The sequence below is a fragment of the Calonectris borealis genome, chromosome 4 (genome assembly GCF_964195595.1).
Source record: "Calonectris borealis chromosome 4, bCalBor7.hap1.2, whole genome shotgun sequence".
Taxonomy (NCBI): Eukaryota; Metazoa; Chordata; class Aves; order Procellariiformes; family Procellariidae; genus Calonectris; species Calonectris borealis.
The window spans coordinates 78,090,180-78,115,191 of record NC_134315.1 but is presented as its reverse complement, the minus strand read 5'-3'; the positions used below and the strand labels follow the sequence as shown (position 1 = coordinate 78,115,191).

The following is a 25,012-nucleotide window of genomic DNA, read 5'->3' as shown; positions in this document are numbered from 1 at the left end:
TTTACTTGTGGGCTATATTCAGTAGACACAGGGATATTCAGGGATATACGTATTGTTCGAAGGTTTTATTAAAACTAAAAGTTGTTAGCAGATATGCTGTTATTGACAGTAGAATTGTATTAATTGTTTTATGACTGAATAACTCAAAATACCGTGAGGTTTTTTTAAGCACACAAATCTTAAAACCAGTAGATCAAGGGGTGTCAAGTCAGAACACAGAGATCTTTATGGGAAACGTGGGGGCTGCCCACCTGAAAGGGCCACTTGCAAGGCTGCCTGCACCAGTGAGGGTCTCTCTATATATGCCAGGCATATACTTTTCTTAATTAGATGCATCTTGCATTGGCTTTTGAATTGGCAGATGAGTGAAAGAAGTTGCACAAGTGAAAGCATTTGTATGTCGGTTCAGTATGTCTCTAAGCTTCAGTGTGCTTTAAACCCACTTTCTGCTGCAGTCTCATCCTCTCCTTGCCTTCAGAGCCTTCCTCCCTTGCCTGCCTTCCTGCCTGCATCCTGGGTGAGCCACTTCACGGTGCAAAACCACCAAAAACTGCTCTCTTCTGTGTTGCTGGATTAGATTTCTGCTGGTTAGCACTTGAACAGGCTCATCAAGGGGCCAGATCAAAAAGAGGTGGTGACCAGTGCATCACTGGTTTAGACTGACTGTTGGGAAGCACAGGTCATGCTGTCATGTCTGTCTTACTGTTATTTTATTGACTTTCTATTCACTTAAAATATACCCCTTACATAAATCCTTAACTCAATTACTCAAGTTGGTACACCACTTTTCTTGTTTCATATATTTATAGCATTCGTTGTTTTTTCTTGCTATAGTTACTTCTTTTCTTTTCTTGCACAAGCAAAACTTACGTTAAAACTTACTTTAAGTTTTTTACCAGCCTTTTTGCTTCCTCCTTAAGGAGTAATAACTGTACTTGGAGGCATCTAGCTGTGGCTAATAGCATTGCTTTCTAGATCTGACTGTCCTCCCAGCCGTATTCTGCCTCTCTGGAATACAGGCATGCAGTAGCCCTCCTCCCTGATTTTCTTGGAAACATGAGCAGCTGGGTACCATGGGAAGCTCCAAAAGGTAAACTTAGAAACAGTCCGAAATTCCTCTAGCATTCTGCCGAGGAAATAGATACTCCACAGGAGACATCTCGCACCTTCCAGGAACTGAGAACCCAATAAATGAAAAAGCAAGAGAGCTTCCATTAAGGACATTATTCATCTTGCAGTCTAAAGGCCCTACACAACAAATATCTTTTTTCACTCCCTGCCTCAACTCAGGATGTGTGTGCATTTGTAAATAGCCATACAGAGACCCAGAAAGTATATGTCTCTCTTATTATCATAGGATTTGTGTGCTTTCTATCCAAATTGGTAGAAACACTAAGACTCCAGATTTGCTAGACTTTCTGGCCATTGTTTTTAACTGCATTTGTTTGCTTTTACTATATTGTATTATGATATCTCATACATAGGTAACTACAAATACAGTTGCTATTAACCTGCTATGCAAGATCCAAATCAGAGACAGTATTTGCCATAGCTGCAAAGACAGGATGAAAGGGAGAGTTTAAATAAATCCATGAAAAAAGAATTTTTTGCTTTCCTTTTTGCTGGGTGGATTCAAAAGTTTAGAGCTCTAGCAATCTTTACATGGTGATATAATGTAATAGAAATGCTGCTGGAGCTGAAAGGAGTTGAAAGAGTGGCTGTCTGAAAGAGTTCTAGACTGGCTGTGCTCTATTGACGAAAAAAAAATATTTTGAGGGAAGGGAGGGCACTTCTCCCAATTCCTTTTGCAGAATTGCTTTTATTTGCTTTGTTTTGATAGGAGTCTAAGGCCTCTGCTACTCTCCCAGGTTAAAATTGAGAAAGGAATTACTGGTTTGAGAAACAAAGGCATGAATTATTTTTCAGTGCAAGAAATACGGAATATGCTGAATGTATCACCCAACCTCCTATTCTGCAACAACTACTTAACACCTACACTATGATAGGTTTCATAAGGTAGAAGCTGCCAAATCTGTTTTGTAGTTTTTTCTTTTGTTTTGCTTTTCTAGAGAGAAACTCATGACAGCTACAGCTAATGATGTCCTCCAAGTCTTCTAGTTTTAAATTTTTAGTTGCATAATTCAATCTGTCTTGCTGGCGGCATTCAGCAAAATAGCATTGGCTCTGTGTACAGGTCCTCTGTAGTAACAGCATACTGTGAGTGAGAACACAGTATTCTGTTAATTACTTTTAATTAAAATGAGTGCGTGCACACACACACACACACACACACACACACACACACACACACGTACATATAGAAAGACTCTGTTTTTCTAGTGGCTTGGCTTCCTTTTCCTCATTGAAGGGAAGAAGTTAAACTTTCTCATTAAATGTTTATATAAAAATGAAATAATTCTGAGGTTAACCAGAAATGCAGCTTAATCTTGTATAGAAACATGTGTGTGTTTTTTTTTTTTTTTTAGTTGCACAAATATAGCTGAAACTTGAAGTTGGCAGAGAGTGCTGTTTAAAAATATTTAGTCCCAGCATGTAAAAACTCGTTTTGTTACGGAATTCCTTTGTGAAAGGTGTAGCTATGCCATGTCTCTGCCAAAGTGATGGGAGCCATATCGACAGAGCGCGTTTTGGAAAATAGCTGCATTTTGGACTTGTAGTTACAAAAGTTAAATTGGAATTTACATGTTTTATATATTGCTTGGAAGGATACCACATCTAGTAATATTTTTTTTAAGAGAGTGGAAGGAAGAAAAAAGAAAGCTTGCAGATGGAGTTAAAGCTTCGCTCTGTTAGAACATGTTGGGATGAGCAGAGGTATGTGTGATGACACTTAGCATGTACCACTGAAGGCTCTGGTTTATTCTCTTTAGCTGTCATCATGTGCTATAGTTATGATACATATGCTTAATTTTGGCTACATACCTCATCTTTCCCTGCTCTTCTCTGGGCGTGTTTAAGCTTTATAGAATAATAAGAGCTACCAATACATGTGATACTGTCTGCTGCCCAGGCACAACCCGTGCTCAGTTTTTGGTACTGTAAGAGCAATTAAACGCAGCATTTTGTGGTCTCCGCTGTCTCGTTAATTGTTGCCATGATGCCGTTGTCCCACAAGAGCAACCGGCCAGTTGTCTGGCTCAGCCCCTGGCCGACATGCCAGGCTCTGTGGCCCCTGGTGACCGCGGCAGGTAGACGAGGTGAATCTGAAGCCTGGCCCTCCTGGCTGAGACCTGGAGGAGGGGGCAGAAGGAGGACTTGGTCTCTGCTGCGGCCCGCCAAGGCAGCTGTGGCCACCATGGAAAGAGCTGAGTGGGAACCATCGTGCTGGTCAGACCAGATGTATTCAGGTGGCACAACCACGTTATGTCCCTGTGCAGCACCCCAGGTAAGCTGCGGACACCCACACGCATGGTCACATGCATGTCAATCTGGAAAACTACACAAATAAGCAAACTGTAGATTAAATAGTGATGATTTGGGCCAGTCTGTTCTGAACTAAGGTCACTTACAGACATCATTAAAGGAGTTGGTTTTGTTCGATTACATTTCCTTAACAACTTCTCATAAAAGAAATCAGGAATAGCAGAGATTGTTTGCTCAGCCTCTTGAATCAGAGACACGAGATACACATAATACCTGTCCTTTTTATTTAAGAATTGCAAAGGTGCTGCTTCATCACTACAGACCTGTTTTAAAGTAGACTATCCAATGTCCGCCCATATTGAATGTCTCTTTAATAAAAAAGGAAGAAAGACGTCTATCTTTTTATTACAAATAATATTTAATTACAGGATATCATTGCAGAAGATGGCTGCAATACAAATAGGAACTCATCTGTCCCAAGGCAGTGTTCATGAATGCAGAACCATATAGATGTATGCACTTCAACTTGAGGAAAACTAATAACATTTTAAAACATAATTGCTTAGAGAAGCCTCTGTCTCACTGAGGCACTTGTGTGGCCTGTGAGTGCCTTGCACGCTTCAGTTAGGAAAGTTTTATAGAGTGACAATCATATATTAAGTAAATTCACTCCTAAGCTGGTAGGTACAGTACATGAATCTGAGAAATGAATGGATACTGTATGAAAAGCATTATGCTAATAGACTTTATCATTTTCTGGTTAGAATAGATTATTTTCCATTTGCAAAATGCCCAAACATATAATCCATCCTATTTAAATCTACAGGTCATAGAATTGAGCGGAATGAAGAGATACACATACACAGGGGCGATTCTTTGTCTTTCAAAGATTAGATCAAAATTTGTCACAGGGTGATCAATTATTTCATAGTATTGGAAACTTTTTCTCCTAAACAGAACAAGATTTGTAGTGGTCTGTAAGATTTTCTCTTCTCAGAGAAGAGAAAAAAGGCATGTTATCTTGTATTTTCCTGTTTTATCTGTTTTGTACATGAAACAGGAAAGTTGAAACACGAGAGAAGTACTAAATTTAAGCCTTTTTGAAATACATCAAAAACTCCACCTCTCACCAGTTAAGAGCCTCTCAGTTTAGCCCATTTTAAAGAAAAAATGGTATTTGTGACATCTTAAAATAGTATTTTTATCTTTAAAAGCAGTATGTTGTACAAAAGCGTTCTCTAGGGCACGTCTACCTATCCCACCCAGCATTGTGCTGCGGTACCTGAGCTAGTTCAGACAGACCGCCATGCGCATCAGAAGCGGTGCAGGGATGCTAAAACAGGGTAAGCGAGCACAAAATCGCACGCGGTGATCCAGCAGCTCGCTGCTACTGGAGGAAGAGGCACTTGCTGTGCTCCCCACCCCTCCCATGCCAACTGGTGCTTGTCGAATCCCCTGTGAGCCCATCTCAATACCCCAGCGGCAAGCTAATGCCTTTTTTTTTTTTTCCCTCCCTGGATTAGTTTTCTGATGGTCTGGTGCATTGAATCAGTTAATGAAAGGACCAGCTTAGCACCGGAGCCAGCACAAGAAACGGGTGGGAGCCTGCAGCCGGCAGCGGGTGGTGCCTGCACAAAGGAGAAGGGGGAAAGAGGGGCTGCGGCGTCCCACACTTTGAGCAGGAGTGACCTGCTGGGGGTGGCAAAAACTTAGAGGTATTTACCTCTCGGAGGTATTTACCATCTCTGCCCAGCACTGCACTGAGCCTTGTACAAATCCCTTGCGGAAAGTTGTGCACTGCTGGATTTGCATTGAATGGAGATGTTTATGTTGATTTTAAAATATAGTTGGCAACCTTTCCCTGCTACTCCCTTTTAGCCTCTCTGCCTACGGTGCATCTTCTCCTGATTTGTTTTCTCTTCTCGCTTGGGAAAGGCGTCCATGCCCACCTCTTTCCTCAATGAGGTGATGGCCCTGGGTGCTGAGAGCTTTTCGACATCCCCGGTTTTGTGGGGATAAGGCTGTTGCTCTCCGTAGAGCGGCTTCTGACACAGGGGTAAGAGGAGGTGTCTGACACGGGTGGGAATTTGCCTGAGTGAGAAACAGATGTCCTGACCCAGGAGTTATTCATGTCTTTTTAAAATGCCATGTATGAACCTTTTATCTCTCCTTGACAGAGCGGGAAAGCAAAGTCCCCAAACCTATACACAATCTTCCTTTGACGCTGCCTAGCAGGCGTGCACCGCACGGGCGCACAGCCTCGCAGGTAGTTTTCATCCAGGAAGCGCCACAATTTGCGCTATTCACAAACCGCAGGGTACTATTCTGTTTCCAGGCTCCTAATCCCTCTTACACACAATCCCTTACAACTTTAACTGGCGGGGTGGAGGAGCAAGTTAAAAAGGAAGGAAAAAGGAAAATGAAACACAATGTACAGCCAGCCAGTGGCTGCCAGTTACTGCGCACACAATCGACGCCAGCTGCAGCCCAATTAAACCCGACATTCACAGGTGTTCCCAACAGACTCTGCACTAACAAAACCACTTTCTTGAAAATACCTAAGGCTTTAACACAGAAGCTCATTTCTTTTTTCCTCTTTTTTTTTTTTTTTTTTTAAGATTCTTTAAAGCTATTTAGAGCACTTTAAATACAAAGAAGCTGAAAAGGACTTTCAGTCTGCTGGAAAGAGTTGGTGCTTAATGCCAAAATGGGGGAGAATCGGCCAAGCTGAATCAGCCAGTGTAACCATTGGTTTCGGGAGAAAGATGGGTTATGCTGAATACTGTTTATTCAGGGAACAGTAACTGGCACTGGGCATTTTATTGTTGCTGGGAGAGAAATGGGGAGGGAGGGAACTACTAGGTGTAAATCCATTTATTTTTGGGACTCATCATTGTTTGCACCATAGCTGTGAGCTTGTGTGTGGCTTTGCTTATTACTGATCAGCGCGTGTGTGTGTGTGTGGTTCAGATAGCAAATTTTAGTTCTCCTTTCCTCCCAGGATAACTTGATACAGTCGCCTTTTGGACTTTGAAGTAGGATTCTAAATTCGTTGTTTATTTTCTGTTCTTAAAGCACTCATTCAGATGATAAATAAGTCCTGATATCATTATCGGATAATAATCTGCTTTTAATACATGAATACAAAATTATTTCCATGCTAAGAGAGGACTGCAGACAGCAGACTAATACATAGGTCAGTAATTTGCTCTCATTCCATTGAAAATGAGAATCATGTTTGTTAAACTTTCATTTATAATGATATTAGTGATCAAACTAGGATATATTCTGGTACTTACAGATTCAATAGTATTCAACTATACCTGGCTGGCTATTCATCTCTGCAATAACACCCTGCACCTCAGCAGTTATTGCTTAATTACCTGCCGCCTGGGCTGTTGCTGTTTAATCACTGTTGTTTCTGACAATCAGTTAATGTCTTCATTACTGCTTTAACAGTCAATGCCGAAAGCCACTCTATGTTCAGATGCAGTCAAGAATATCTATTTTGTCCTTCGATACATCCGGCTGCAATTTTGCCTTTGGAACAAGATTAGGACATTATTCCTATTCCTCACAACACACAGGGATCCAAAAGACTGCACTTTTTTTTGGTTTTTTGGTTTTGATTTTTTTTTTTATACTGAAAAGGTAAAAATGGTGATCCCTTGGATTTGTATTTGAAAATAATCAATAATTGTCTTAAAACTGGCAGGTAGTTAATGTTGGTTCACAGCATTCGCTTATAGAGGCAGGCAGAGGCTATTCTTGCTGATAAATGCAACGAAGAGAAAAGAAAATCATCCAGGCTTCAAATTCACAAGTATACGACCTAAATTAGATATTGTCACTCAGGAAAAGATACTGGAGGCAGCGTGGATAATTTTCTGAAAAAAAATCATCTCAACGCTAATATGATGGCAAATACAATAGTAGGAAAGGAACTGCCTGCAACACTGCTATGCCATGGTACGGCTCAAAAGCAAGAGGATAGAGCAGAACTAGCGAAGACGACATGGCAGACGGGCTGAAGGACGGACAAGTTCTGCAGGAGCAGGGACTGAATCACTGGGGACTCTTCAGCTTGCAAAGACTTGACTGAGAGAGGATGAGATAAATTCTGTAAAATCATCAATGATATGGGGAAGGTGAACGGGGAACAACAGATGAATCACCATTCTCATGACACAGGAACTAGGCGGCACTTGTTGAAATTACCAGGTTTAAGACAAACAAAAGTGTTTTTTTTATACAATGCGTTAGACCGTGGCACTCGTTACAGGATGATGCTGTGGGGGCCAAAAGGAGAAGTGATTTAAGAAAGTAATTGGACAAATTCATTGAGGATAGGTGTGTTGCAAGGTTTTAAAACTGATGATCTAGATGCAGCCTCTGGTTTTGGAGTGCCGCTAAGCCTGGGAAGGGTCCGCACCTTGCTGCAAACCTGCTGGTTTTCTTCCTTTGTTGTCAATTAGCCCCTTCTGCTACCTTCCCTCTTTGCCTCACTTGACCCAATCTATGTTGGTTTTTAATCTAGGCAGAAATGACATTTAAAAACCCTTCAGTTGCTTGGTCTAGTAAGAAATGTCCTAACGTGACTGTGACAAGAAATGTCTATGAAAACCCACTAGACCTTAGGCCAATAACGCAGCAGATTTCACGAGATGAATTCACTCTCACTTCACTGTGGCTATATTACTACTTGTGTTTGCTTTTCACGAGTGATTTAGCTTTACTAGCTAGTGAGAATGCTTGTGAGGATTTTTTTTTTAAGTTTGCATACTTGAATGAAGAAAAATAATCAAACTTGCCTTGTCGAATCTCCTAGCTCAGAAACCTGATACTCTGGGTTAGCCAAGAAATGGAAACAACGCCATGTGACTTCTGCGACCAGATGCGAGGGCCCAAATTTTAAATGCTGTGCCATAATGCCTGCTGTTTATTACTCAATAATATATAAAAGATTTAGTCCACAAAAATTGCGAGTGCAGCTAGGAAAAGAGAGAATGATAATTCATGCCTTCAAATTCTTTCCTCTTCCCTTAAAAGCAGCTCAAATGCTTCTGGGAAACCAACAAAAAATATCAGTGTTCTGGTGCTTCCTCATGTCTATTAATTTTTGGTTATCACAGAACTTATGGTTCAGTCTTTAAGAATAAAATTAAAACAAAAAAATGCTTTGGAGGTTAATTATTGTCACTGTTACTGATACTCTTGACAGAGCATAGAGAAAACATAAAAGCATCATCAGAAGTATCAGCTTATGGGCAAATTCCTCCTAAGTGTATCAGTGTACAAATGAAACAGGAAGAAATAAGACTGGCAGTGGAGTTCCTTCTTTTTTGGATCTGCCAACTGGACAGTCTTTCCTTCAGTAAAACATGTCAGCTCCTAACAAGTGAACGTCTTATGCTGTAGTGATACCCTGCTTCATAATTTTGATGCTGTAGATCGGCGGTGGTCTCTGTGAGCAGAACAGGACGGTCAAAACCTGCTGTACTGTGTTTTGGTTTTTTTTAATAATGCCTGTGAAAACCCCCAGAAGGTCTCTTCCTCTTCATTTTGTGGAAAACGTGCCCTTAGTGCAGTATTTATCAAAGGGAAATGGACCCCTCCTTCAAAGACCAACAGAGGTTTAGAGTCCAGGATGGTTGGGATCTGTTTTTCCATCAACAGCCTTCTCCCTTTTGAAAGATTTCTGGGTTTGGTGTTAGGCAGGGATGGGGGGGGAGTTTGATCTGGTTTGGGCTTTTTTCTTTTTCTTTAAGTAGCTTTATATTTGTGCTAGAGATAGGGAAATAGTCACACTGTCTACTTAGAGAAAAACCTGAACGGAAGGACCACGATCCCTGCGTTACTTTCTAGATGATGTATTACTTATCTCCACAAGAATATGCACTAAATCTCAGCTACACTTCCACGTTTAGCTGTCTCTGAAGTCCTGAAAAGCATTAAAATGCATAACAGCAGTGTTTAGCTTCACTGCTCATTAGAGCAGCACAGAACTAATAGTAATATTGTTGTAACTTGACAAAGCCATCTAAATCCATGCATGTTTTCTTGTGAAAGCTTCCTAAACATGCTGCTAAATCCTCTAAAAAGCTACTAAATGGCTTTGGCAACCATTAGCACAGCATAAGCGGGGGAACTCTTTTCAGTAAGTGAACAAACAGAGAAAATATGCTGAATAGCTGGACAAATGTGTTTCAGCTGGCTCTTTCATTTACAGATATAAGGGAGCAGTCAATATCAATCACTGTTTTCCCTGTTGCACTGGAAATCACAATATCTCTTTTCATTCCACAAGCTCTTTTCACCACAGTAATGTGTCTTTAGAGTGACACTGGCATCAGTCTGTTTCCGCTGTCTGAAGTCCAGAGAGCTTAAAAACACATTGCAGGGTATGAGACCTTAACCCTCCTCCCCTTCCACACACCCCTCTCCTTCTAGCCTTCCTTTCTGGATTAATTGTTTTTACTTCTTTCCCAGCGTAAAGCTGAGAAAGAAAAGTGCCCGCAGAGCCTGGGAATATCTGCTCTTGCGCTTTGGGAACAGAAAAATGTATCGCTGGTTGTTGGGGTTTTAATTTATCAGGTGTTGCGGGGAGTTTAAAACAAGGTAATATGATTATCAAATTAATTTGCAACATACTGTAATATGAAATGTAATGTTACTGAGGTTTGAATTTCGAGCTATGTCCTGTTTCTTGGATGTCCTCATCACCCACAACCTCATTTATTAAAAAAAAAAAAAGTTGGAGAAACTCTGTCCTTGTGAGTATCTGGCATTTGGAGTATGTTGATATTCTTGTGATTGCTTTCTTCCTTTAAAGTAATTTATTTTATTATAATAATGCTCTGTGAATTTTTTTTATTGTTTCTTTGCAGATAACAGCAATCTGTAGAGAAGCAGCCCTTCTAGCTCTTCAGGAAGACATACATGCCAAGTCTATCATGGGACGACACTTTCGGTACGCACTGACTGTCGTGACCCCAAGGATTCCTGATTCGTTAATCCAGTTTTATGCAGATTATCAGCAGCAAAGTGGACTGCACGCACTTTGAAAGGCAAATTAACACATACCCCCATTCATGGTGTGAATAGCAAATTTCCTTTATAAAGCTGTCAAAAGCTAAAGAATTTTGTATTGTGAGTGGAGTGTCTGAAGTTAACTGAAGTGCAGAATCGTCGTAATAAATGCCTGTGTGGAAGTTTTGAGTGTAGCAGATATCATCCAAAACTTCATATTTTACAATTAAAGTGGTATAATCTGCATTTTAGAGGTAGTAAGATTGCTGGTTTAAGCCAGTTTATCTGAGTGTATGTCCATGTATCAAAAAATAATTATCAAATTCTGAATTTTTGGTGGATTCTTGGCCCTAAAGACAGTAGCAACAAGTGTCATTACTGTCTTCATTTGTTCCTCCCTCAACCACAGGTTAATCCCAGGGACCATCCCAGTGAAACGCAGACCTTGGGGAGTGGCCTCATTACAAAAATGCTGAAAATTATTCTGAATCTTTTGATTTATGATCTCCAGAAAAGCTGCCAAACAGGCTTGCCGAACGTAGAGCTTTCCGAGATAAAGCCAAGGTATCCTGACTGATTACATCGAAACATTTATCTTTGGTCTTAAATAACTCCTTTTTACACATACTGGGACGCAGGCACCTTAAAAACTGTACATCCCTTAGCTGCCTGTGCATTTCAGAAGAGTGAACTGCATCTAATTCTTGGCTAACCTGAAACCACTGCCAGGTGTCAGTGTCTTGTTGTTTGTTTGTTTCCATCAAAATAAATAGGAATGTTGATTGGTAATTTAAAGCTGGCCACTTAAAATCCTAATGAATCCTAATTAATGAATAAGAAAACCTCCTTGCAAATACTGTTATAAATGACCACAAAATAGTTCAAGGACAGATAAAACCTTTTCAACTTATTTCTTTGTTATATCGTCTGTTGAAAGGACGACAGGTCCTTATGGGCTCTCTGCTTTTGCACTCGGTATGAAATGGAGTTAAGCAAACTCATTTTCAGCATTTTTCCCCACAATAGAAAGACTGAGCTTTTCTACTCCAGTCATGAAAAATAGAGAGAAAGGTAAAGCTAAACCAATACAAACTTTAACAAAAATTTTTAAAAAAAGATGACAAAACCCTGGATTTCAATAGGCAATTCTGTGTTTTCCTGGTGTTTTAGAGGTAAGTAGAAGAATTTACAGATTAAAATTTTAGCCAAATCCTGCTTTTACTTGTTGGAGTAAACAAGAAATATCATTTCAGACTTTATCACATGTAAGGTTATTTTTGGGGTTGGTTTATTGGTGGTTCTGAAGACTTTTCTTTCTTGCAGTTATTATATATGTATTCATGGGAGAGTTATAATTATTTAGAAATTTATAACTTTTTATGAGAAACTTGTATATATCTGTCTAAGAGGTATTGCTACCAATTTGCTTATATTATCAATATGAAATTTAAAAAGTAATCTCTTGGCCTTGATTATGTTTTTTCTCTTTTTACCTAGTTTCACTCTGTACACAATTGGTAGCTTTTAAACAGAAATCTACTATTTTTCAATTACAACTTTTCTATTACTTTTATTCTAACCTCTTGTTGCTATAACTAGCATTTAATTTTACTATCACTGAAAAGGATTAGAGTATGAGGTTGCTATAACTAGCATTTAATTTTACTATCACTGAAAAGGATTAGAGGATGAGGAAAAGCAGGTTGTCTACTTCCTTCATCTGACATATGTGCAGGTTTTTTCTTTTTTTCATTGTTTGACTCCTTAATAGTAGAACACTATTAAGAAGGAAATTAAGAAAATTATAAACTGGAAAAGTTGCCTTGGGGATCAAGACTGCATTTGAAACTATTTAATCCTTCTTTTCTAAACTCTATATACTCCAACTTGAAGTTCAGGATGTGAACTATTTATCATAACCACTACATTTTTAATGTTTCCAAAAATTAAATGCCATACCATTATCCCCTGGTACTTTCCTTCAGCCTGTGCTCCTGAAGAGAGGAGAGAGAGACTGTCGTTTTTACTGCCCATAACAAATTCTGGTTGTAATTTTGTATCCTAAAACTAACACTATGTGGTGCTCCAGATGAGTAGCAAAACTAGATCGCCATTCCTTGGGAAGTGCTCAGATCCCTTGGGAATGTGCACCAAGGTGTGAATCTGAACTGAGAAACTGAAAGAGAGAGGCAGGTAAGATCTGGCTGCCCTTTCCGTACGTGGACTCCTGTTGCCATCAGAGGGAATTTTGCACGTTGAATTTGAGGACACTAGGAGAGAATGCTGGCCCATGACTGCGGTGGGAAAAAAAAACCTGGGGGAAGAAACATCCCTGCAAACATTTATCCCTTCATCCCCAAGGTACCAGATTTATCCACATGGTACCAAATTTCTTGATACATACCTACATACCTGAAGTGATTTTAAATGTAGGAAGCTCCCCTTTTTATCGTTGGGTTTGTGGAACTTGATTTTTTTAAAAAGTAAGATACTAAAAAAAATTAAGTTATGGCAAATTTGTGAAGTCCCTAGAAGGTTTATTTTGCTCCCAAATACTCTGGAAAACTTGGCTAGTCTGATGCCGCTCAAAATCTTACTCCATTGCAAGCCACAGATAAATTAAGATTTAAAGAAAGGTATGATGATTCCCCTTCTGGTTCCTAATGACAGATCGCTGTTATCGTGGACTAGCAACTTGAAACCTTCTTATCAGAATTCTGGAAAATAACCAAATATTCAGTTTTGGTCAAAGCACATCAGCAACATAGTCCTTTCATAATCCAGTCTGGTGAGTGCTTTTGCACCCTCAGCCTCTCATTGGAACTTACTGATGAGGGCACTGTAGGACAGAGCACTTCAAAAGTATCTTCTGTTAGCCTGTCATTTAAATGAGTGGTTTTTAATTCAGAGCTGAACTTTTCACAGCGTGTTTTACTGAACGCATTGTGCCTTGGCACGGAATCAAATTGCTTGCAGTGTGAGGCCATATAAGCCTGAACACCTCTACGCTTCAGAGTAAATCAAAGATAGAGGCGTTCTTTCTTCTGCTGGGTTAATCACATTTATTGTTGTTTGGATGTTTCCGTGAGATTTAATTTTAATAAAACGATAGAGGCTCAGTGAACAGAAAAGAACACATCTGAGGAGAACATATCTCTCTCATCCTCTCTTTAAATGCTGAAGTGGTTCCTAGTCTTATTTTTTCACGTTCTTTAGAAATACAGTCTTTTTCCTGCCTGCCATTATCTTTTGGAGCCAGTTTTTGGCCCAAATACTGCTTGAGTTGCAGAATTGTTAACATTAAATCAGCTTTTCAATGTTGCAGGCACATTTTGTTTAAATACAAAGTCTAACTTTTTCCTCCAATAACAACATCTTGCAAAATGGCATAAAATGTCTTTCGACAGGTTTGCCAAAAATGACCAGGAGAATATTTATGATCAAAATGCAAAAATTTCTTCACTTAACTTGAAAAAAAGTTCAGTCCTGTGTTCTCCCTAATGCATAAAACAGATTTTCACTACAAGTACGATATACAATTCTTAATCCTGGAAAAAGAATGAAGTTTATTGTGGATAATTTGCCTACAGTCTCTAAATGAGAACAGAACATAAGGTTTACTGAGTTCAGGTGCGAGGGCAAACATCGGGGACAGAATAAAGATAATTTTCAAAGATGGTTATTCAAAATCATCAAACTTAGACTTGTCAGCCCTTTCAAGTATTGTGTCCTTAAAGTTGATTTTTCTGGTTTGTGTATTCTGGCTCTTTCCTTTTAGTTCCTTTACTCATTTTAAATGTCAAAGTGTGGTTCTTCTCCTTCAGAAACTGGGCACGTGCCAAACAGAATGCTCCTATAACTGAGCATCAGTCGGTTCGTGCTGTGGGAAGGCTGTCTGTGGATGATGTTTCCCTGTGAAGCAGGCGTCAAGCCCTGTGCTGATGGGGTATGGAGAGGGGTAAAGAGAAAGCCGAACTGTAAAGCCTGGCGTTTTGCCATGTGCTGCCCAGTAAGCTGAAGTTAACTGATGGACACAAGTTCATGGGCAGGAAAACTATCCCTCCTTATTGCAAGGCTGTGGAGGAGGCTGACCCTTAAGGCTTTTGGTGGTTTCTGGATCTCCCAGAGAAAGCAATTGATTGGGTGAAACAGTATTACCAGTACTAGAAAAGCAAATGTCCAGTAGTTGTGGTAGCTCAATATCTAGTGCTAGCTAGGAGAGAACTTAGAAGGAATTGCACTTGGAAGATGAAGAGTCACGCATGTGCCTGGAAGGCAGGCACCCACTGTCAAAATCTTGGCAAAAGCCCCTGAAAGAATTACTAAAAAGCAGGCATTTGCCTTGCTTCCTGTGATCACAAAGTTGGAACAAAGCTGAACGTGCTTCCTTCACACTTCTGTGCTTGGTATTAGCCCCGTGCTAATGCAGTCAGGGGCATGGGAAGTGGCTTGCAGTGGGAGCTGGGTACAAACTGACCTGCGCCTTGACCTGCTTGTGACGTATGTGATGGGGAGGTCCACTGCTTGACCACCACTGACAAAGCCAGCATGTAAGGAGAGACAGGTGAAGGAGGGTGGATAATCGGTGCATTTCGGCTACTCCAAAGTGACATATTGGCCACTGGATGCAGGAGCCAGATGGCCTATGTAAAGATTTTTGTGGCTGCTCCAAACTCTATCTTGAGGTCCTGATCAACGTGGAGCTAACCGGTAACAGAGTTGCATTTGGAAAACTGGCTTTGCGTTGTGACCCTCTGTATTTGTATTTAATGTCCTTGTTACGGTTGTAGTGAATTGCAATAATTTTTACCATCTACTGCAAATCTCAAAATTTTTTGCTTTTGCTGCTGCCTTTTTTTTTTCCTTTGACATGACAGAAAATACCGTAGGTGATCTAATGTGTGCAATTTAATAAAAAGCTTTTCCTAGGGAGTAGGTGCAAGAGACATGCAGAATCACAATTGTATTTGGGCGTGTTTTGAATGGCAGGTTAACATCTGGAAGACACATATTTCAGCTGAAACCTACTCCTAATCTTGGGGTTTGTGTCTGCTCTTTCTGCAACTACTACTTGTTCATTTACTAATCTTTTCTATAGGAAACTCAGCCATGCGTTTTCTCCAGGGCTTTGTATGTTCTGTGTTAAATCTTTTAAATGGTGTCATTCTTCCCTGCAGACTTAAATCCAACAACTCCAGAGTCCTGATAGGCGAAGGAGATGTGTGTTTTCTCTGTTAACTAGTCCGCCAAGGACTGGACCGGTGAGGGGGAAAGAGCCCCGCTCTTGTGTTTGCGTGGCAGGCCTCCAGCAAGAGCGCAGGTGTTGCAAGAGAAGGCAATGGCAACCAGATGACATTCTTTCCCCTTGAACTAGCGTGGAGCCATTGCTCAGACAGATTACGGGTCCTTCCAACAAAATTTGAGGCTAGTGTGTTGACTGCATGTGCCTGTGTAAAACCCATGGCAATAAAGTTTGGATTCATCTAAAAGATTAGGGAAGTGGAATCGCTCTCGGTTCCCTCAGCCGTCGTTGGAGAGACACTAGAAGATGGCCCAGGTAGTGACTTATCCCAGCTAAGAGCTGAACTAGCTTTCTGGAGGTGCTAAAGAGGGTAGCTGATGTCAAGAGAGGCCCCTAGGCACTTATCTAGAGAAAGTACCTAGAGGTCGATGGAAGGAATTGAGAGCAGTAACTCTCAAAATACTGAGAAAAAAAAAAAAATTTTATCAACTTGTACAAATGTATCCTGTTCGCATAAATGGTTCTAGAAATGCCGTTGGTCTCTTCCTCTCAATCCCTGTGTCTGTGTGGCATGGCAGTGTGCTCTTAACCACACACGCCCCCACACATTTTTTTATCTCCTTTACTAACACAGAGGAGTTTTCACATCCCTGTTTGGTAAAGTAAATGTCTCCGCATCAGCAGAGTGTGGAAAGGGCTTTGATAACCTTCAAGGTGAAACACTTGTCAGCTCTCACTTTATCCAGGAACGGATTATCTGGGCTGTGGAATAATGAGGTCATGTCTTTCCTCCACACCGCTGGCAAGAGCTTCAAATTTCACACAGGGGTAGCTGCTTGCATCAAGCCTGCTCTGCTTAATGCCGTTTAAACCTACCCCCTTCTCTGTCAGCGAGTCTGCCCAAAACTGAGGATGTGAAATGTGTTCATACAGCCTCATTTGCATTACATGTGAGGTGTTTTCGTGGTGCTTGGATTACTGTCTTAACTGAGAGTCGGCTGGGTTTGATGCAGAAGTGCAAGATGCAAGTAGCAGAGTGACTTGCATGTGCTACCGCAGCTACGTGCAGGCTGGCACTGCTTATGAGGTCTGTAGAGCGGGATTTGGCGGGTGAGTGGACGAAAGCCATATAGCGCTTTTCGGGCGAGTGTCTCGCTAGTCAGGTTACTGCGCTGCCGCAAGTCTAAATCTGCAGCTTTCACGCAGAGCTACTGCATTGAGAGTGGCCATGGACGTGAAAGATCCCTAAAGCACACAAGCTGTGGGCGTTAAGGCCTATGGGTGCTTAAGTAGATTAGCAAACAAACAAATCCTGTAACATTCTGGAATGCTTCCTCACCACCTAAGTAGGGATTATTCTACCAAACTGGCAAATTCTACCCTTCTACTTAGTAGGCTGCCTTTCGGATAACTATGCTCTTTAATAAGCAGTACTCTTAGGGGGAAAAAAAAGGAAAATATGAAAGCATATTTAAAACTTCTGCGTGGATTTCAAGAAAAGCACAAAAATGTTAAAGACACCCTGTGAAAACTGAGGTTACTACAGTGCTGGCAGTTGCATCTGTCAGATGCTACACCAGAAAGGTCATTACAACAGAAAATGTTATCCCTAACATTTGTTTTACAGAACTGATTACCATTTTATGTACAAACATGTGACATAACTCACCCACCACTTTCTTCTTAGCAGTGTGAAAATCTTGGTTAAACTGTCTGCTTTTTATCTGAAACATGTAGAAACAACTGGTTACCTTGGTCTGATTCCACTTCCAGGCTTTCATCATCTGTAATTTTGGTAAAAAGCTGCTTTTGTTAATATGTAATGCATCATAGCAACCGGTTACACTTTTACTACAAAAGGGTGTTTTATTTTCCTGAGGGATGAATAGTAATCAAGGATCAGCTGGTAGTGCCAAGTGCCTTGATAACACAATTGGCTGCATACAGCTTTGTTAGGCCCCTTCCTGCACTTGCCGGAGCGACTTAAAAGAAGATGGTAGGGGAGCTGTTCTTTACCTACTTGACTGTTGGGGATCTGAATTTTGGGATCACTGTCTGCTGAGCGAGAAGGTAAGTCCCTGCATCAGAGCCCTTACTGATTCATGATGGGGGGAGGGAGAGGTGGGAGAAGAGATAGAGAAAATGAGTGAAAATAAACATGTGAATTAGGAAGATTACCCTGAAATTAAACACTGACTGATTTTAATGTGGAAAGGCGGTGGGGCTAATGGACTTGGAAGGAGATAGAAAGTAGGAATACTGATTGTAATCAGAGTAGGGGCAGGTTTGTGTTATTTTGATGCTGATTTTGGTGTGATGGTGAGCTGAAGGAGGGCTCCAGTCACCCTAGCCCTACGGTAGGACGTGTCTCACTGCTAAGCACCAAGTGGAATCTGGCTTTAACCCCATCATTAAGTGGAATCATTAACCCCATCAGCACTGGATTAGCAGATTTGTTTCTGGAGCTTGACTCTTTCAGACACTTAGGGTGCATATAAAGTGGCAGACATTACGATTCATACTTTCTTTGGGTTTTTGTTGTTTTTTTGTTTTTTGTTTTTTTTAAATCAAAGACTAAGTTCTTCTAGGTCAGCCCTGGTTTCTGCATTGGTCTCGCTAAATGTTTCCTGTGCAGCAGGAAGAACACCCTTGCAGTTGCTTTCTTCCAGGAAAAAGAAATTCTCATGTCTTCCCCCTCTCCTTCAAAATGGACTTTGTTGACTGGAAAAGATAACGATTGCACCGGGGTGGCACTAAAGGCAGAACGCGGTGTTTGCTGCATATGGAAGTGGGACCTCTCTGAGGTCTTTGGAGCAACCCCTCTTGAAGTGCGGCAAGCCCCATGGGTGCAGAGAGTTTTTACAGATTTTTTTTCCTCCTGGAAATATTTCGTTATCATATCATTGGTAGGGTTTAGCACAGTTGCAAAAACTTTAAAAGAAAACTTAAGACATATATTCTCTTCTGAATTTTTCAGAAAATTAGTATCAGGTAGTGATATCAAGAGGGAGGAGGGGAATTTTACCCTTTTCCTCAATTACAAGAAGAGGAAAAGGGGGGGGAATGAAAATCTAAGAAAAAGCGGGGAGGAAGAGAAATGAGTAGAAAGCGTGTGTGGAAAGTTTCCTCCTTTCTTCTAAGTCTGCTCATTGTTTATTTCTAAACTCTACAAGAAAAACAATGAGATGGAGAAGAAGGAAAATCCACAGCAACAATAACAAACTCAGAGAGGCTTTATTTTTCTGGAAGTATTTGTAGCCATTAAAAGGATCTTGTACCTTCAACAGACCATTTTGTTCCTCGCTACTGGTTTTCATGAAAGTCTGCTTGGCCATCTCCTGAGAGGACCTGATAGAAGATGTGTAGCTTGTGAAAAAGGTCATGCTTAGAAGCTGATGTGAGGTATGTGGAGGAAGCTGCACAAGACAGAAGGAGCAGTGGGAGAGAGGTGATGCAAGGCAGAAAGGTTGGCATGACATGAAGAGTAGGGTCCCAGAACAGCGCTTTTAAAAAAAAATTGAGTGCTGCCCTACCCTAGCCTGGGTGAGAGCAGCTGTGTTCCACTGTGCTGTCTCCAGAAGCAGAGCTGAAGCAGAGCTCTGAGAACAGCATCCTTGGGCTGGTGTTCCCTGTGCTGCGCAAAGCCCAAGTGACCTCAAGAAAAACCGAGGCAGCGCCCTGAGCTATTTCTGTGGCCATCACTGTTGGTAAGCTCTGCTACACTGCCCAAATAGGCTTTAGACCATTTGCTATTATAATCCCCCCTTTTTTTTCCCCTGCCAGCAATGTAGCATCTACCCTGGTATGGACATAGTGACTATTTAAAATTAATCTGAGATTATGTTGTCCGAGTTCACCCAGGAAGAAGCTTGCACAGTGTGATGACAAAATCAGCCTCATACTGAGCATCAGCTAGAGGAGAGGATTGTTAGTAACCCTTAGGCTTTTTTTTTTTTTAAAGTCCTCAAGCTTTACACTAAATACAAAATAAAAAAGCCCTAACCTTGTAAAAGAAATGGCTGTAGATTAAATTAAAAAAGAAAATTCTGTGTTACTGCAGGTGCCTGTTATCATGGTATCTAAAATGAAAGTGTATGAATGTCAAGAACATTCACAAAAACCATTGGGTTTGTCTGTTGGTTCCTTCAGAATAAAGCGTGGTTGACTGTTTGCTTGGGTGTGTTTTCAAAAGTGCTTATTTGGAAGAGCATCTTGGAGATGGCTTTGCGCAAAGATGTGTTTTATATCTTGAAGTCAGTTCTGTCAGGATTGGACTTAGCCTGATTTTTTGGGACTAATCAATATCTTCATTATTATGAGTGCCCTATAATGTTAAGCTGGATTTATCCTATTGCATTGTCTTGGGGGGGGGACCACAGAAGAAGTTGAAGAGGTTGAGACAAAGCTGTGTAGACCAGGACTATCAAGGTTTTGAACTTTGCTCCGAAGTGAATAAGGAACCTGTAGAGCTTGGAAGTGTAAGCAAAATGTGTTCAAGCTGACTTCTCTTTTGAGGCACCTTGCCATGTGCTGGAGCAACTCCAGTTATTTTTGTAGTAGTTTCATTCAGTGGTCTCTGGACGGATAGGTAGATCACCAATTGGTCCACACGGGACAGGAGGAAAGCCTTCTAGGCCAAAAAAAAAAAGAAAAAAAAACTGTTTTCTGAACACTGAGCGCGCTGCAGTTATCCAAGAGCAACAGGGACTCTACTGCAGTGAAGAGCAGTCACAGCAGTAGAACAACGTGAGGTCCGAGGCTTTGATCATTGCTCCCTCACAAACACCTCCAAGCCTCATGTTTGTCCTCCCCCCTGCTCCCGTTGGTCTTGAGCTGTCTGTTTTTCAGCTTTCTGGTTATTTCCTTCCTTGGGTCTTGGGGCTGGCATGAGTTAAAATACATCTATATGCATGAAATGTATCTAAAATTATATTCCCGCTGATATCTTAAGCTCCTGAAAATTGTACTATACTTCCCAATCACACATGATGTTAAAATTATTCTTTACTGGATAAAATAAAATAGCCATGTAGGACATGTTTTCCTTCTCTGAAACGGAGGCTGTTTCTAAATGAATGTTGTGGGTTTTTTTTTACCCGGGCTACTTTCCCCACATCTAGAAACAGCTGTTCTGTAGGAAGGTTTTCAGGCTAGGAGTCAAGAAAGTTGAACTACTATCCTAGTCGGCTCTTCTCGTGACACCTTTGGAAGTCATTTCTCTCCCATGAGACTTTCTTTCTCCCTCTTTTGTAAAGTACTTTGAGATCTCTGATTAAAGAATAGAGCATAGAAGTAAAGTTTTGTGCTAGCTCTGAAGTTCTGCTGTTACATCAATTAAAGGAAAGATCGCCCCCCCCGACTTTGGTACTAGCCTATGTGGAAGGAAAACAATGGTTGTTATGACTTGCTAAGACCCTCCAGTTGTAACACATTTGTCCTGTCTTATGTAAGGGTTGGAAACAAAATGCGTGTAATAACCTCGGGTTTTTAATCTCTGCAAAACATAATTAACTATTTGAAAGGGTGGTTGGAGGATTAAGCTAGGAAGAATAAACTAGTAGTATAATAACATCTATATTAAAATTAAAAAAAAAAACACAACACACAGATTTAACATGTTATATAATCTCTGTTAGACTTGCTCTGGGAAATCCTCCAAGAGCTGGTGTCAGTCTCCATTTTGTACAAGTCTGTACACAACCTTTATAAGAATTTGTATGAAGTTGGGTGGGGAAACAGTGAAAGAAAAAGTTAGAACAGAATGTAGCCTGACCAAAGTCTTTCTGCAATGGGACATTCAAAGCAGGAATGGAGGGAGGTTTACTCCTTCGCAGGTCTTTCCACAAAACCACCCCCTCTGCGCAGGTGACTTCCAGTGCCTCATCCCAGGCAGTGGGCTTCCCAGTGCAATCGCATTTCACTTTTGACATCAAGCGGCACTCTGAAAGGCTTCTAGGTGTATTAATCTCATAACTAATCACCGCTTTGAGGTGTTATGTTAAAAAACAGTCACAATTCTCTCAGCTGGATGCTGCCAGGCCGTGGGAACAGTCTAGCGTGTTTATGGCCCCGTCAGCCACGTGGACGGTACCTATCAGTTTGTGTTTGCTCTGTTGCTTACAGATACAGCAATTAATTTAATGACTGCTAATAACACAGAACATGGACCGTACCACAGAGCTGTTTCTTTTCCAGGAGCTCAGTCACTGCCTGTCTTGTACGTAGATGGTATTCACTTATCTCTCCTCTGAGAATAACTTGGAGCAAAGTGGTTTGCAGCATGGTGTTTAGATCCATGGGGAAAAGGTGCTGAAAATAGAGGAATTATTCACGCTCCTTTTGTGAAATGTGGAAGAAGCTCTTAGCACTTCTGCCAAAAGACAAGTCCTATTGTATAGATCTCCTCCTCCTGCTGAGCTTTCATCATCTTTTTTCTGTCCTTTCCACCTTTCTCTTTCTCTTCTGGCGCTGTTACCCTGCTTCTTTCCCGTTCCCTGCCAGAAAGGATTGTTTTCCTCTACACAGCTCAGCAGAGCAGCAAGTAGTGCTGAAAGTATTGATGATGTGGAAGTGATTTGGAACATGGCATGTTTCATCAAACAAATATATAATACAGTAACATTCGTAAGCTTTTACTGAGGCATCCTTTCTGGTGAAGTCAGTGGGATATCTGTGCGGTAGAGAACTGGATGAGGAGATCGGGATTTGACTTTTCTGCTGTTTGCTTATGACCAGACCATTCTTCTGATAAAGACATGAAGTTCTCCTCAGGGAAAGTAAATTGTGAAAAAGCGTAATGCAAAATGTTAGATTGCATTTGGTTTTGCAAAATAGGGCACGATCCAACTTCCATTGAAAACAATGAGTGTGTATTAAATGTTGTAAGAATTGGCTCCTGCTTACAACTGCAAAATACTTCATGAAGGCCTCGCTTTTGTTTTCCTCAGGAGTTCATTTTTTGGTAATGATCTTCATCAGGAAAGCAATTGGGAGCTAGATAAAACAACGCACCGGTGAGGTTAGCACCGAATGTTAATACAGTTTCCTAAACCGGGGGTCTTGCCTTGTATTACGGCCTCCTTCAAGGCCCAATAGAGCGGCTTTGAGTTTAGAGCAGGGTCAGCAGGCTTTAAACAGCTACGTTGGTGTCCATGAATTTTACTTTTCAGTGAGGCTATGCGACTTATTTTTTATTACCAAGATTAAAAATGCATTTAACGTTAGTGAAGTCCACAGCACTGGGAACTCCAGCATCTTTTTTCCCCAGAGCTTGAAAGAGCAGTAGGAAATGTGGGGTCTCTTTCTGGAGCACTGTGTATGCAACCTTGGCAAGGATGAGGATGAAAACCTGCAGTGCTGACTGGATTCTGCTGTTTGAAGGCTTTGCTCTGGAACCTATTCCTCAACCTGCCTTTAGAATACAATTTGCTTGATGTTTTTAAATCAAATGATCTTTCATGACATGCATTGACAAAATATTTTTCAGGGTTTTTTTTCTTTTCATTCAAAGGCTAAGTTTATAATAGAGCCAACAGACCAACCGTCTTCTGTCTACACTACCTCTAATATCAACAGTTTAGCTAGTTTAGCTGTTCTGCATGGAGCAAAGTTGAAATAAACAGTGTTTCACATTTACTACCTCTCTCACATTTACTTTGCATCTTTATAGGTACAAATTAGTATACATTTTGGTATCCAAGTACCCAACGGTACGTGGAAAGATGCATGATATTTAGCAAATGCTTACCTTCGGAAGTTCTCAGCATCAGTTGACGGGGAACCTACAAATGCACTTGAGACTAAATATGCTTTTATTGATATGTCTCTGTTCCCATGTCTGACTTCTCAGTCCTACTCCAAAGTGAAGGAATGGCTTCCAGGTGTTCTTTTTTGGGTTTCCATACTCTGTTTTGAGTGTTGCACCTTTGATAAGATAGGAGTATCATATTCAGTGGTCAGTATAACAAGTTGTTGTTTTTTCCCCATAAGCGAACTAATTTTTTGCATACTTTTTTGTATACTTGAAAATTTCTCCAACATAAGCAAGTACAATTTTTTAACCTGACTGGTACCGAAGATTATTGCCAATGTAGTAGGAGCTGGTAGGACATCCTAGTCAGATATTGTTATCAGTTCTTCGGAACTAGGTAGTAAGTTGTTCTTAACAAATAAACTCACGGTCATTTAACAGCCACCTTCAAACCTTTCTGTGGTTCACAGCTGGCTGTGGCCTTCTCAGTGTCTCCTCAGTGACATGTCTACCTCATCTTTCTCTTTTAGTTATTGCTCACAGATGCTCATGCAGTCTTCTGCATGCCTTCTGGGTTTGCTCTCCACATAACAACTAACCTGTTTGGTTTTCCCAAGATGGTTCTTCCTTTCTGTCTCTCTTTTCTTGGGGGCGGGGGGGGAGGATATCTGCTGGTATGATGGAAAACATTCATGATGAAAACTAATTTGTTCCTTTCAGTCAGAAAATCTGCACTTTCTACTAGTTTGCAATTAATGTGGGTATGAGATAGCTGAAAATTCAGCTCTCTTAGATGTTTCAGTGGCAGATTCAATTTTTAATATTATTTTAAATATCAAATATTTCCTATGTTTCAGTAAGAAACTCTTTCATAAGAGTTCTATTTTGGAGTTAGTTTGGGTTGTTTTTTTTTTTTTAAAGCTTCAACTTTTTCCATCTACCTTTCAGTAGAGTTACCTTTTATGTTCAATACTGCCATGATCTGTATATATAAGGTGTTATCAGTAACTTATTCTGATTTAAGTTTATAATTGCCATAGAATTGACTTGACATCTAGGTAGCATTTAGTGCTCAAGTGCTATGTTTCAGTAACGCTGCTAAGAATAAAAGACAATGATGTTTTCAAGATCTGCCCAGGGAGGTTAGACGATAGGAATTCTCCCTTCCTGCCTCAGAAAGAACTCTCTGAGCCACTGATTCTTTCTGTGTCTTCCTAAGAAGTGCCGAGTGCTTTTACTTTAAAGCAATTGGCACCCTGGAAAATTAGGTCTACAGGAGCTAATGAGTCTACAGGAGTGTTTGTAATTGACTCAAAGTTTTTTTTCATGTGGCAAGTTTAAAAAAGAACAGCAAATGGTTTTGAAAAGTAATTCTTGACACCAATCCAGCTCCAAGAATGTTATTTTCCATTTACTTCCCATGTTTCACGCTGTTTGTGTGATGAAATATGAGCAGCACTACTTCTGAGAATCCTGATGTGCAACCTGCACAATACCTTCAACAAAAATTCAGAATATGGTAGCAATATACTGAAAGCTGTATCTTACCTGCGTAAGAATATCATAGGCTTCTGTTTAAACTTTCTGGAGAATGGAGCATTTGGAGA

The 25,012-nt window shown here is 40.7% G+C and overlaps 1 protein-coding gene across 2 annotated transcripts in view; it reads left to right on the top strand.

Moving 5' to 3' along the window:
- The window catches only part of AFG2A (AAA ATPase AFG2A), a 226,313-nt gene that overhangs the window by 193,859 nt on the left and 7,442 nt on the right, over window positions 1-25,012 (top strand). The window contains exons 16-17 of one of the 2 annotated variants that reach the window (XM_075150208.1): window positions 10,272-10,354; window positions 10,823-11,856. In XM_075150208.1, coding sequence (XP_075006309.1) covers window positions 10,272-10,354; window positions 10,823-10,889 — 150 coding nt within the window. In that variant the 3' untranslated portion in view covers window positions 10,890-11,856. Of the gene's footprint in view, window positions 1-10,271; window positions 10,355-10,822; window positions 11,857-25,012 lie in introns of those variants that run through there. The other variant, XM_075150207.1, reaches the window with a different exon arrangement.